The sequence below is a fragment of the Salmo salar genome, chromosome ssa20, assembly GCF_905237065.1.
Source record: "Salmo salar chromosome ssa20, Ssal_v3.1, whole genome shotgun sequence".
Lineage (NCBI taxonomy): Eukaryota > Metazoa > Chordata > Actinopteri > Salmoniformes > Salmonidae > Salmo > Salmo salar.
In genome coordinates this window covers 41,364,959-41,379,280 of record NC_059461.1, presented here as the reverse complement: position 1 = coordinate 41,379,280, position 14,322 = coordinate 41,364,959, and the positions used below count along the sequence as shown (strand labels likewise).

Here is a 14,322-nt window from a genome sequence, read left to right as displayed (position 1 = left end):
GTCATAGCAAATGTAAGCAATATTCCCACGCGCTCTGGCTGCTTTCATGGCCAGGATAAGTTATTTTCTCTTCTGGCGCACAGCTTCAGGATAGTCCTGAAACAGCAACAAACAACAGCGATCTAGACAGTCATAAGCCCGGGACAATCTGCGTTCCCAGCCACAAGGGCTAACCGCGTCACGGGCTACATTCAAACCCTCAAGAAAACCCAGCTAGCTTGATAGGCAGCTAACAGTGATAGCTAGGCTAGCTGCTACGCCAAGCAGCACATCAGACCCTTGATCAGCAGGATCCCTGGACAGATTGCAGAGGTTCCCAGCAACTGTGGCCAACCCCATCACAGGATCCAAACTCAGAAGGTAGCTAGCTAGTAGCCAAACTGTTTCAGTAGAACACTTTTTCAGAGACTGCAAGGAGTGCATTCCCTGAGGAGTGTTTATTTTTCCTTTATTTTACTAGGCAAGTCAGTTAAGAACAAATTCTTATTTTCAATGACAGCCTAGGAACAGTGGGTTTACTGCCTTGTTCAGGGTCTGAATGACAGATTTGTACCTTGTCAGCTCAGGGATTTGATCTTGCAACCTTTCAGTTACTAGTCCAACACTCTAACCACTAGGCTACGCTGCCTAGTGTGAGAAGAAGGAATAGAGGGTGATAAACGTAGACGGTGAGAAAGAGGGAGCGCAACTAAGTGGAAGGAAAGAAGTAATTGATTTTGGAAAGAACCAATTTCTATGGCCAAACAAGCATCCCTCTTGCCAGATTCCTTACTTTTGAATCCCTGCCTTGTATATCTTGGCCTCCTGGCCTGTAAACACACACGCAACAGATGGGCTTTGACTCTCAGGAAGTGGTTTGTTTATATTACAGATATGAGTGAGCTTCCATGCCCTGACAAATTGAGACTGTCCTGAGGGCAAAAGGGGGTGCAACTCAATATTAGGAACACACTGTTCCTAATGTTTTGTACACCCAGTGTATACATGATTGAGCTCTTATGCTTCTCAATGGACAGATCATATGTAGGATAACATTTGATACTTATCACAAATGCCATACAATACATAAAAACTTTTCAAAACAAAATGTAGCATATATGTAACCCTTTCTCAACCTACTCTGCCTTGAAGCTGATACCTCAGGTCCTCACAACAGTGTCTATTTCAGTCCAATAGGTTTGAATTTCTAGTCCTTCCTGTTCTGCCGGCCTCTGCATTGTTGTCATAGGTGGCTTTGTCATAAAACGCGTCTTGGCCAGGTGGTTTTTCTAACATAGCCAGGTCTTGTATCGGTAGGAATATTAGTCTCTAGTGTCTCCCCTAAGGCTTCTTGTGCTGTCATTCAAAGTACAGGTTCTTCCATCAGGGAGGGAGACTTTCTGAATCAAAGCAGTCCCTTCTGGGTGGTAGCTTAGGACAAGGTTGTGGCAAGAAACACCTGTTATATCCACTTAAGGGTTACCAGAAGGTTCTGAAGACTTCTAGTTGACCCCAATCCAGTCAGATTTGGGAAGCAGTGCTCTAAATAGATGTTTAAAGAGAGAGCAATAGAGACAGGGAGACAGAAAGAGGGGGAGACAGGCGGAGACAAAGGAAGAGAGACAGAGGTTGGCCAAAATATAGGGTCTGGACTTGCCACATGTAGAATCTGTTCCCCTTGGTGAACCACAACAGTTTGTCAGTGTTGCTGTGTCACTGCCACGCCACCTTCATGAGAACTGCTATTTTAGTTTTAGGAGGATGGCACTGCACGGGACCACCTGGAACTGTAAAGGTTACAGTCAGCAACTACTGTAGTCATATTGAATGGACATTTGCTAAGTCACTAAGGACAGGCCTAAGTGTCTACTATGCCATTGAAGGTCAGCTTAATTATACATTGGAGTGCGTTTGAAATACAAAATGTATTACATTTACATTTTTGCTTGTCGCTATAGCAGGCATAAAATTAAATATCCCAAGCTGGCAGTGTAAGAGAATGGAACATAATGTTCCAGTCAGTCACCAGACTGTCTCCTCTGTAGATTTCTGTTGATGTCTCAATGACCTGGCTGACAGCCATACAATCAATGCATAAAGCCTTTGAGGGAACTATTTCATATGTACACAAGTTATACTGTGCCTCTTATATTATGGACGCGCACGCACACACACTACAAACACATTGGGCAACATACAGTATCTTGTGCACAGTGTGGAGCGTCTCAGTAGCTGCTTGGATGTTAATTATGTGCTGTCCGGGGTTAGGTTTCACATAGGCCAGCTGAAAATAAACGTCAGTCACAGTTTGTGCTAGCAGGGCAGATAAGGGTGGAGAGAGGAGGGTGGTAGGGAAAGGAAGAGAGTACAAAGTAAAGAAGATATTGGCTCAGTATTTCACACAGGGATGTCATTAGGTGACATCGCTGACAATTATCTGTTTCTCTCTCTCTCCAGCAAAGGAAAGCTCCCCCCTGTCATGGCTGCTCCATCCTTCCTCCTCCTCTTCCCCCTGGGTTTGCTGTCTGCTGTGAGATCAGCCTCGCTGATGGACCCTGGCTCTATGACGTCATCAGGTAGACTGCTACACCGCGTACCTTTTCACACACTCATTTGTCTCGTCATGTGATTGTCAGCGCTGTAGAGAGAGTGTGATGTGTTGAAATGTATGACACTCCTACTGTATCTGATTCCACCTACGGTAACTGACATTTATCTCTGACAACAATCTTATAACACAATACTCCTTTTTTTCTAAATCGGATCTATTGCTCTTTTTAGTTTCAAATATTTACCATGTGAATCGATGTCCTTTCTTGTTTGATCCAATATTGCACAGTACAGGGCATTTACACTTATCAAATCTTATATCAGACAACAGTTGCAGAGTCCTGTATTTGCACACATGGGAAAAGGTTGTTGGTTGAGCAAACGGCAGCCTTTCCTTTTTCAGCCAGTCAGACTGCACCAGATCAATAGTGACGGTAAATCGATTGGACTGGGCTGTGACAAAGTCCAGGGACAGGCAGACAGGGTGGGTTATACGTTGTCCCGTGTGGCTCAGTTGGTAGAGCATGGTGTTTGCAATGCCAGGGTTGTGGGTTCGATTCACACGGGGGACCAGTACGGAGAAAAAAAATTATGAAATGTATGCATTCACTACTGTAAGTCGCTCTGGATAAGAGCGTCTGCTAAATGACTAAATTGTAAATGATGTTGACCTAACACAGCTCCCTCCATACAGCCAAGGAAGACATGCATTTTATATACTGTATGTTTATTAACCACTACTACAAAGGACAAATAATATGTAAAAAATATGTCAGCCGTAATAAACTATAGATATCATGAGTTAAAAAATGGGGAAGGGAGCCCTAATTGTTTTGCTCTAGTAACCATGTAAATGGTGTCTCTCCTGAATGGTGCAATCTAAGGGACCAAAATTCAGGAATGTCATATTCATGGCCATATTCTGTTGCCACATCATTTGTGAAACTATGCTCCGAGTCTCTGAGTTCAGAACATGGCGTTATAGAGGGAGATAGCTGGACCCGGAGTTGAGCGATGTCCTTGCAATGCACTGGCTGTTGCTCAAATGGACTCTGTCCATTGTAAGTGGGTTAAAGTGAACAGCTCTGGGCCAATCTCTATTGTAGAAACTGTTCCCTCACATGATGTTTGGTCAATCTGTATGGAGTGATCTAGAATGTTTTGTCACTTACCATGAGCCTGTCTCCACTACTCTAGAATATTTTTTAATTTGGTCTAGGGGGCTCCAGTACATTATGTATCTCTCTGTGACCCTGTCTAACAGCACTCTCCATAGGGAGTCCTCAATCCTCTCCTCATCCTCTCTTCCTCGCCTTCTCCTCTACCCAGAGCTCAGTGGTCCATATATTATAAGGGCATAAACCTGGAGCACTCCCTTATGGATTAAACTGTAAAAGTAATGGGTCGCTGTTGGCCTGCTGGTGAAGATTTAATGTTGGAACACGTCTTTGGCAGGAGTTGAGAACTCTCCCCTGACTGATCACACAGGGATCTCTCTCCCCTCTCTCACATGAATACCTGGGTGGTGTGGCCTCTCCCTTCTCTCACATGAATACCTGGGTGGTGTGGCCTCTCACCTGAATACCTGGGTGGTGTGGCCTCTCCTCTCTCTCACCTGAATACCTGGGTGGTGTGGCCTCTCTCCTCTCTCACCTGAATACCTGGGTGGTGTGGCCTCTCTCACCTGAATACCTGGGTGGTGTGGCCTCTCTCACCTGAATACCTGGGTGGTGTGCCCTCGCTCCTCTCACATGAATACCTGGGTGGTGTGCCCTCGCTCCTCTCACATGAATACCTGGGTGGTGTAGCCTCGCTCTTCTCTCACATGAATACCTGGGTGGTGTGGCCTCTCCTCTCTCTCACCTGAATACCTGGGTGGTGTGGCCTCTCTCCTCTCTCACCTGAATACCTGGGTGGTGTGGCCTCTCTCACCTGAATACCTGGGTGGTGTGCTCTCTCTCACATGAATACCTGGGTGGTGTGCCCTCGCTCCTCTCACATGAATACCTGGGTGGTGTAGCCTCGCTCTTCTCTCACATGAATACCTGGGTGGTGTGGCCTCTCTCCTGTCTCACATGAATACCTGGGTGGTGTGGCCTCGCTCTTCTCTCACATGAATACCTGGGTGGTGTGGCCTCGCTCTTCTCTCACATGAATACCTGGGTGGTATGGCCTCGCTCCTCTCTCACATGAATACCTGGGTGGTGTGGCCTCGCTCCTCTCTCACATGAATACCTGGGTGGTGTGGCCTCGCTCCTCTCTCACATGAATACCTGGGTGGTGTGGCCTCACTCCTCTCTCATATGAATACCTGGGTGGTGTGGCCTCTCTCCTCTCTCACATGAATACCTGGGTGGTGTGGCCTCTCTCCTCTCTCATGAATACCTGAGTGGTGTGGCCTCTCTCCTCTCTCATGAATACCTGGGTGGTGTGGCCTCACTCCTCTCACATGAATACCTGGGTGGTGTGGCCTCACTCCTCTCTCACATGAATACCTGGGTGGTGTGGCCTCACTCCTCTCTCACATGAATACCTGGGTGGTGTGGCCTCACTCCCCTTTCACATGAATACCTGGGTGGCGTGGCCTCGCTCCCCTTTCACATGAATACCTGGGTGGCGTGGCCTCGCTCCTCTCTGAAACTAAGACTCACTTTGTTCCTGGACTTCTAGAAGGTCAGAGTGGGTATGGATAAGGTTCATACAGGTGACAAAAGCATGTAGAACATATCATTTTAACAATTTCAAAAGTTGGCTAAATAAAGCCATAGAGCCCAGCAATACAGCCAAGTTAAGGAGAGACGGAGCCCAGCGATACAGCCAAGTTAAGGAGAGACAGGGCCCAATGATACAGCCAAGTTAAGGAGAGACAGGGCCCAACGATACAGCCAAGTTAAGGAGAGACGGGGCCCAACGATACAGCCAAGTTAAGGAGAGACGGGGCCCAACGATACAGCCAAGTTAAGGAGAGACGGGGCCCAACGATACAGCCAAGTTAAGGAGAGACGGGGCCCAACGATACAGCCAAGTTAAGGAGAAACGGGGCCCAACGATACAGCCAAGTTAAGGAGAGACGGAGCCCAACGATACAGCCAAGTTAAAGAGAGACAGGGCCCAACGATACAGACAAGTTAAGGAGAGACGGAGCCCAACGATACAGCCAAGTTAAGGAGAGACAGGGCCCAACGATACAGACAAGTTAAGGAGAGACAGGGCCCAACGATACAGACAAGCATTTATGTGAAAGAATGGAAGGAGAACCAGGGAAGAACTTTCAAGGGGTGAGGGATGTTAGGATGATACATTTCCAATTTGTGCTACTAGTTCAGGGTGCCACTGGCATAACATTGACATACTTGACTTAATCCTGTCCCCTTGGGACCATTGGGCGTCCACCATGGCTCTCCACCTCACTCTCTTCTGTATGAGGGCTTTGGCCTCTTGCCAGGAGATCCCAGCTTTGTTCAGTTCTGGTAGTGTTCCTGGCACAACATTCAAACATCTGGCAGATATTAGCCTAGAAAAATCATACAATGCTCAGGCCTTATTCCATGTTCCAGGTAGAAACACACATCTATAAGGAGGCCAGTAACAGAACAAAATTATGTGCAAATATTTTATGTTGGCTCATGACAACTAAACCCCCCCAGGGGAAACTAGGCTAGAGAGACCAGTGACTAATCTTAACAAAGCAATCCAATGCCAAAGCAGTGTGCGTGTGCGCGTGTCTGTTGAGAAGGGTAAATGTAACCCGACCAACTCATCTATATTTACTCTCAGCCATTCTTAATATGACATAACGAGGCTAATGCTGTGGTTGTGAGGTTATTACTGGAGATGAACATTATCTTGGGCTAATAAATGACTGGATCCTAGCTAATCTGTCTGGGACTGTGAGTGGACCCCGGCAGACTATGGTTATCACACTTCAAAGTAGAATGGGGATGATGGTCTTAAGGCTCAACTCAATCCAACACACATAGAAGATTTGTTGGTATTTTCTTTAATTCTTATTTTACAAGGTAAATTGACTGAGAACACATTCTCATTTACAGCAATGACCTGGGGGATAGTTACAGGGGAGAGGGGGGATGAATGAGTCAATTGGAAGCTATTAACTGAGTAGTTATTTTTCCTATGGCCATATACATTCACTAAATGGTTTGATGTACTTTCAAAACGTAGAACTCCTGCTACTTTCACAGGTTTGCTTCCGGTTTGTTTTCAGAAGAAGTTTTGGTGTGCGGACAGTAGTTTGTGAATATGGACTAGCACGGTGTAAACATTGACAAGTTGCATAGATTTCCAACCTTAGATAGAGCTCCAGTTAACTTTTATAGGGGATTCTCTTTGTTTCTTAGAGGTGTGTTGAAGTTGTCTTTGTAGATCTGAACACAGGGGTTTAGTTTGTTATGGACATTGTGTGTGTGTGTGTGTGTGTGTGTGTGTGTGTGTGTGTGTGTGTGTGTGTGTGTGTGTGTGTGTGTGTGTGTGTGTGTGTGTGTGTGTGTGTGTGTGTGTGTGTGTGTGTGTGTGTGTGTGTGTGTGTGTGTGTGTGTGTGTGTGTACACGTTTTACTGTACTTGTGAGTACCAGAAGTCCTCACTAGAATACTAAACCAACTCAAATTCAGAGAACTGAGGACATTTTGCCAGTCCTCACTTGTAAAAAGGCTATTTTAGGCTCAGGGGTTAAGGTTAATGAGGTCATTTTGACGGTCCTCACTTGTAAAAAGGCTATTTTAGGATTAGGGGGTTAAGGTTTCGGCTTACCGGTTAGGGAAAATAGGATTTTGAATGATAATCAATTGTTGATCCCCAAAAAGTCCTCAAGTATAGTAAGACATAAGTGAGTGCGCGTGTTGGCAGTTATTTTTAACACCTGTTTACATTCCCTTGTGTGTATCTGGTGTTCAGTGTGTCTGTCCCGTCCGTCTGTGTGTCTCTGTCTGTGTCTCTCTGTGCTTCGTTTCTGTCCATAAACACAGGGTGTAGTCTAACACTGCCCCTCAGCCTGTCCACCTTATGGTTAGTTGACCTTTAACTTGATGATATACAGTATAGGGGCATAATTCACTGAATCTTCCTTTATAAACATGTAAATGTTACATACACAACCAATACCTCATCCTCATCTGTTCACTTCAAACCATGATGATGCCTCAACATGAACCTTTAAAGCAGGATTGTCAAACTCATTCCACAGAGGGCCGAGTGTCTGCAGGTTTTAGTTTTTTACTTTCAATTAAGACCTACATAACCAGGTGAGGGGAGTTCCTTACTAATCAGTGACCTCAATTCATCAATCAAGTACAAGAGAGGAGCAAAAACCTGCAACCGCTCGGCCCTCCGTGGAATGAGTTTGACATGTGCTTTAAAGTGTCTTTTTAACCGCTTAAGGTGTCTATGTTTTTTACCCTACACCTGAGCTCAACGTTTGTAGTCTTGTGGAAATTAGGCTATTCAGGCCTACAGCTTAATATGTGACCCCAATATACACTACCGTTCAAATGTTTGGGGTCACTTAGAAATGTCCTTGTTTTCCATGAAAACATACATGAAATGAGTTGAAAAATGAATAGGAAATATAGTCAAGACGTTGACAAGGTTATAAATATTGATTTTTAATTGAAATAAGTGTCCTTCAAACTTTGCTTTCGTCAAAGAATCCTCTATTTGCAGCAATTACAGCCTTGCAGACCTTTGGCATTCTAATTGTCAATTTGTTGAGGTCATCTGAAGAGATTTCACCCCATGCTTCCTGAAGCACCTCCCACAAGTTGGATTGGCTTGATGGGTACTTCGTTTGTACCATATTGTCAAGCTGCTCCCACAACAGCTCAATAGGGTTGAAACCCGGTGACTGTGCGGCCACTCCATTATAGACAAAATACCAGCTGACTGCTTCTTCCCTAAATAGTTATTGCATAGTTTGGAGCTGTGATTTGGGTCATTGTCCTGTTGTAGGAGGAAATTGGCTCCATTTAAGCGCTGTCCGCAGTGTATGGCATGGCGTTGCAAAATGGAGTGATAGCCTTCCTTCTTCAAGATCCCTTTTATCCCACCATGCTTGACAGATGCCGTCAAGCACTCCTCCAGCGTCTTCATTTTTTCTGCGTCTCACGAATGTTTTTCATTGTGATCCGAACACCTCAAACTTAGATTTGTCTGTCCATAACACTTTTTTCCAATCTACCTTTGTCCAGTGTCTGTGTTCTTTTGCCTTTTTATTGGCCAGTCTGAGATATGGCTTTTTCTTTACAACTGCCTAGAAGGCCAGCATCCTGGAGTGGCCTCTTCACTGTTGACGTTGAGACTGGTGTTTTGTGGGTACTATTTAATGAAGCTGCCAGTTGAGGACTTGTGAGGCATCTGTTTCTCAAACTAGACACTCTAATGTACTTGTCCTCTTACTAAGTTGTGCACCGGGGCCTCCCACTCCTCTTTCTATTCTGGTTAGAGCCAGTTTGCGCTGTTCTGTGAAGGGAGTAGTAGACAGCGTTTTACGAGATCTTCAGTTTCTTGGCAATTTCTCGCATGGAATAGCTTTCATTTCTCAGAACAAGAATAGCCTGATGAGTTTCAGACGAAAGTTCTTTGTTTCTGGCCATTTTGAGCCTGTAATCGAACCCACAAATGCTGATGCTCCAGATACTCAACTAGTCTAAAGAAGGACAGTTTTATTGCTTCTTTAATCAGATCACCAGTTTTCAGCTGTGCTAACATAATTGCAAAAGGGTTTTCTAATGATCAATTAGCCTTTTAAAATGATCAACTTGGATTAGCTAACACAACGTGCCATTGGAACACAGGAGTGATGGTTGCTGATAATGGGCCTATGTAGAAATTCCATAAGAAAATCAGCCGTTTCCAGCTACAATTGTCATTTACAATATTAAATGTCTACACTGTATGTTATTTTAATGGACAAAAAAAAGTGTTTCTTTCAAAAAGGACATTTCTAAATCACCCCAAACTTTTGAAAAGGTTGTGTACTTTAACATTTATTTGTCATTCAGACTTATTTTTCATATTCTGAAAAGCATATGTTTAGATTTGAGGAAAGTTTTATTGGAGCACTTCCTACATCGATGATTTGAAATCTCAAGCACTTCCTGATGTCACTGAATGGAATTGTGTGTGTGTGTGTGTGTGTGTGTGTGTGTGTGTGTGTGTGTGTGTGTGTGTGTGTGTGTGTGTGTGTGTGTGTGTGTCAGGTTGGTGCCAGGAAGATATATGGGCCAGCAGGTCATGGTGACACAGCAGAACCGTAGATATACATAGTTTGCCAAAACTCTGCTTAAGAATTAGCATCTTAATGTCCTGCCACTCCATTTGGTTTCTAGGGGGAAAGGTTTTCAAATCTGTACTCAACCCCCCTCCACCAAAGACCTCCCCTTTTGAAAAGTGCACCTATGTTTACCATCCAGGCTGCACTGACTGACAATATGGAGGTATCTGATGCGACAATTTTGCAGGTAAGCAGTGATTACTAGAGAACTTTTGTGTTAAGGTCCCCAATTCAAGCACCAGCTCAGCAAAATCAGGATAATAAATCATGCTAATCCAAGGCACCGGAACATCGCCATTGATCACGAGTTTCTGTTAACGTATCAGTGATCATGATGGAGAAGACAATTTCAACAACCAGCCTTGGTGTGAATAGTCCATTCCTTTATTCCTTTCTTGAGATGTATCTAATATAAAGACCGTATGTGACCGTCCGGCTCAAATCGGTCTTATGTAGCAAAATATTTAATTGTGTTTTTTATATTGAATAAAAGTAGACTCAGAGCTACAAAATGGTATATCATACACTACAGTTGAGGAACAGTGGGAAAGTAATTTTGCTTTGAAAGTTGATAAACTTGTAAACTCACTTTTGAGAAAATGTCCTTTGAATGTTTTGGTACTACTATTGGAGAGCCCTTCTTTGTCTACACCCATTCAGCATTGTTCACACCCTCTTAAGCTTTAGCCCCACCCATCTCTTTAAGGGGTGATCCGAATGTACTAACAGCAGTCAAGCACCCAAGCTAAGTTGCTAGCTACTTCTAGACATCTAAGTGAGCGAGAACAGCAACAACAACATTACTTGCCCTAGCAGAGCGTTGGTGACTGCAACTGTGCTGTAAGATTGCCCCTTCGTAAATTCAGAGCGCTTCGCATTGAGCGCACAGCAGACACTCTGGCTGATGAGTTTACTGACACCGGCCATATTCAACGGGTGTTGAGCATTCGTAAATTCATCAGTTATTCTGCGATGTCTCGCACACTCAGACGAGAGCGCTCTGAAATCGGTGTAGATGGCCAGACTGAATTTACGAACGCACTCGAAATGGTTACTTGCATAGTAGAGTCTTTTGTTAAGACATGTAGTTAGCTAGCTAGTTAGGTAAACAATGAACCCTAATGAACCATAATAACATAATGATGTTACTACCCTGCATGAATCTACAAGTTAACCTGGTTGGTTATCTAACATTAGGCTATAGCTAGCTAAGCAAATGGCTCTGAGATACAAATAATAAGCTCATACACGTAATGTTAGCTAGCGAGCCGGCCAGCTAGCCAGCCGGCCAGCTAGAAGTTTTCAAATCTGTACTCAACCCCCCTCCACCAAAGAACTCCCCTATAGCTAGCTAGTTAGGTAAACAATGAACCATAATCACAACTCATAACATTACTACCCTGCATGAATCTGCAGGTAGCTAACCAACCAGGTTGAACGTTAGCTAGCTAACATTAGGCTGTAGCTAGCCAAGCAAATGTCTCTTTCTGTCAATTAGAAATGTGTAATATCTGAAAATGTAGCTAGCTAGACTATCTTACCCGTATACATCATTCATGGTTGGACGTGTCTCCTGTCAGATGCCATGGTTACCCTTAGTTTGAAGATGTAATCCCGGAGACAGGTGTTTTCTCCATCTCCTTAGCTATCATACTCAAATTCCACTGATTTCAAAACTCAGTCCTCCAGAAAGTGAACAACAGTTATGCAGTTGTAATGCATGCTACATTTTTTAAAGCCACAGGATTACCTAGACATACTGACCAGCTCAAATAGACAGAAGCGTGCTATATGGCAGACCAATACAAACTCATCTCTCGGCATGTCCAGCCCACTCATTATCTCAGCTAATCATGGCTAGCGGGAAGGTTGATGTCTACTTTGGCTAAACCAACTAGGCTCGTAATATATCAATTTTATTCGTATTTACAGATGGCATACAATTTTGTTTTTAAGGCACATAAAAGTTCACATGTTCGAGAAGGCATTTCTGCCAAAAAATGCATTTTGATAAAAAAAATAAAAACTTTACGTTCAAACAGCTCTCCTGTGAAGTAGTGACCCGCGACATACGCATAGTTTCCTGAAATGGGTCACATATTGCCCTCACCTATTGGATAACTTTGAAATGAGGATAGAACATTAGCCAGTATCTCGTTTTCTTCTCGCTCAAAGACAAAAGGCCCCACCTGCTGCGCGCGTGCGTGCGTGCGTGCGTGCGTGTGTGTGTGTGTGTGTGTGTGTGTGTGTGTGTCTCAATCTATCCCATATTGTAAGACATACCCAGGACTTGTGGATTGGGTTTTGTCCCACGTCTCTCTTATCGGTGTGGTGATAAACTATGCTGTTTTCCATCATTTGCTAATTAGTCAGATGAGTGAATGATGGATATGGTTAATGTCATAGAGATTCTAATCCTAATTCTATGGTTACTAATGTAATAATGCTGCATGAACACCCCAGTCAGAGGAGACCGTCCCCGTCAACACACATTTACTGTAGCAGTTATTATTAGCTATTATCATCCTACTTAATAGAATCAGTGTTCAGTAAACACAGTTTTTATAACACTCACTCTGTCTGTCTTGCTCATCTGTTTGGCTTTAATGAATCAGTCCTGCAGACGTGTATACACAGTGAGATGGCCTTGAGTAGCATTTAATTTGGTTTGTGCCGGTGATAGAAAGCTAAGAGCAAAGAATTGCCAGCGTACCTCAGAGACTAGTAAGAAACAACAGCTTCCTCTCTTCTGTGTGTTCAGTCTGTGTGTACAGTGTTTTTGTGTGTGTTCGTGCGTGTGCGTTTGTGTGCACGTTAATGTGTGTGTACAAAGCTGTAGCCTTTCTAATGTCATGCTCTGAATGGATGTAGCCTAACTCAATTTGCACGGAAATCACATTCAATCCCACTGATTGCTCAAAGGACATGCTTTTAAAATGACAGAATGTCCTGTACAGCAGAGGGATATTACATGGGGCCTACTGGGATGGATATAGGGAACTTACTAGCTAATCACATCTGTATTCAGAGCTACAGGTTTAAGCACAGTAGTTACAAGGGAGCAATGGATCTAATGATGGGAAACATTTAAGGCAAGGCTTTAATGATGGGAAACATTTAAGGCAAGGATCTAATGATGGGAAACATTTAAGGCAAGGATCTAACGATGGGAAACATTTAAGGCAAGGATCTAACGATGGGAAACATTTAAGGCAAGGCTCTAACGATGGGAAACATTTAAGGCAAGGCTCTAACGATGGGAAACATTTAAGGCAAGGCTCTAATGATGGGAAACATTTAAGGCAAGGATCTAATGATGGGAAACATTTAAGGCAAGGCTCTAATGATGGGAAACATTTAAGGCAAGGCTCTAATGATGGGAAACATTTAAGGCAAGGCTCTAATGATGGGAAACATTTAAGGCAAGGCTCTAATGATGGGAAACATTTAAGGCAAGGATCTAATGATGGGAAACATTTAAGGCAAGGCTCTAATGATGGGAAACATTTAAGGCAAGGCTCTAATGATGGGACACATTTAAGGCAAGGCTCTAATGATGGGAAACATTTAAGGCAAGGATCTAATGATGGGAAACATTTAAGGCAAGGCTCTAATGATGGGACACATTTAAGGCAAGGCTCTAATGATGGGAAACATTTAAGGCAAGGATCTAATGATGGGAAACATTTAAGGCAAGGCTCTAATGATGGGAAACATTTAAGGCAAGGATCAGACTGCAGCTGGCTGATGTGTCTAGATAAAGAAGAAACTGTAAAGGCCAACATGGCGTTCTGATGAGCCTGTGAATGGAATGACAATAAAAGGCTGTTTTTAATTATTCTGAAGATCCTTTTTATGCATGTAGAAACGCACACTAACAGCACACCCATGTAGACACGCTTTATTTTATTATTTTACTTTTGTGTATTGTTTGTTGTGAGTTACTTTTTTTGTTTAACTAGGCAAGTCAGTTAAGAACAAATTCTTATTTACAATGATGGCCTAGGAACAGTGGGTTAACTGCCTTGTTCAGGGGCAGAATGACAGATTTTTATCTTGTCAGCTTGGGGTTTCGATCTTGCAACCTTTCGGTTACTGGCCCAACGCTCTAACCACTAGGCTACCTGCCACCCCATAATATGCCCCCCCCCCCCAAAAAAAATATAGCTTACATGTTGTCAACAATCTAAGCCAACCTCATCTGTTTTGCCCCATGGTTGCGCACAGATATCATTTTTGTTGCTAAAACAATCAACCCGTCTCATCAGCATCAACTAATTTGTTGATGATGCCATATCTATTTTACTACTAAACATAGAAACGTGCCATTTTCACATACATGTGTGTTGATGTTGGGGTGGTGCTGGAGATGATGAATATGAGTTGACACATGTTAACATTTCCTTTTTAAGGGAACATTTTTGTTAGCTGGGCATTTACCAAATGAGTTTGAAATGAGTCAGCGTCAGCCTCTTCAGGGTAATTAACTTACCGTTTTGCAATATA

The 14,322-nt window shown here is 43.5% G+C and overlaps 1 protein-coding gene across 1 annotated transcript in view; it reads left to right on the top strand.

Moving 5' to 3' along the window:
• Positions 1 to 14,322, top strand: part of slr (somatolactin receptor) — a 66,141-nt gene that overhangs the window by 31,303 nt on the left and 20,516 nt on the right. Inside the window, exon 2 of the mRNA NM_001141617.1 lies at positions 2,437 to 2,555. Coding sequence (NP_001135089.1) covers positions 2,459 to 2,555 — 97 coding nt within the window. The 5' untranslated portion in view covers positions 2,437 to 2,458. The remainder of the gene's footprint in view (positions 1 to 2,436; positions 2,556 to 14,322) is intronic.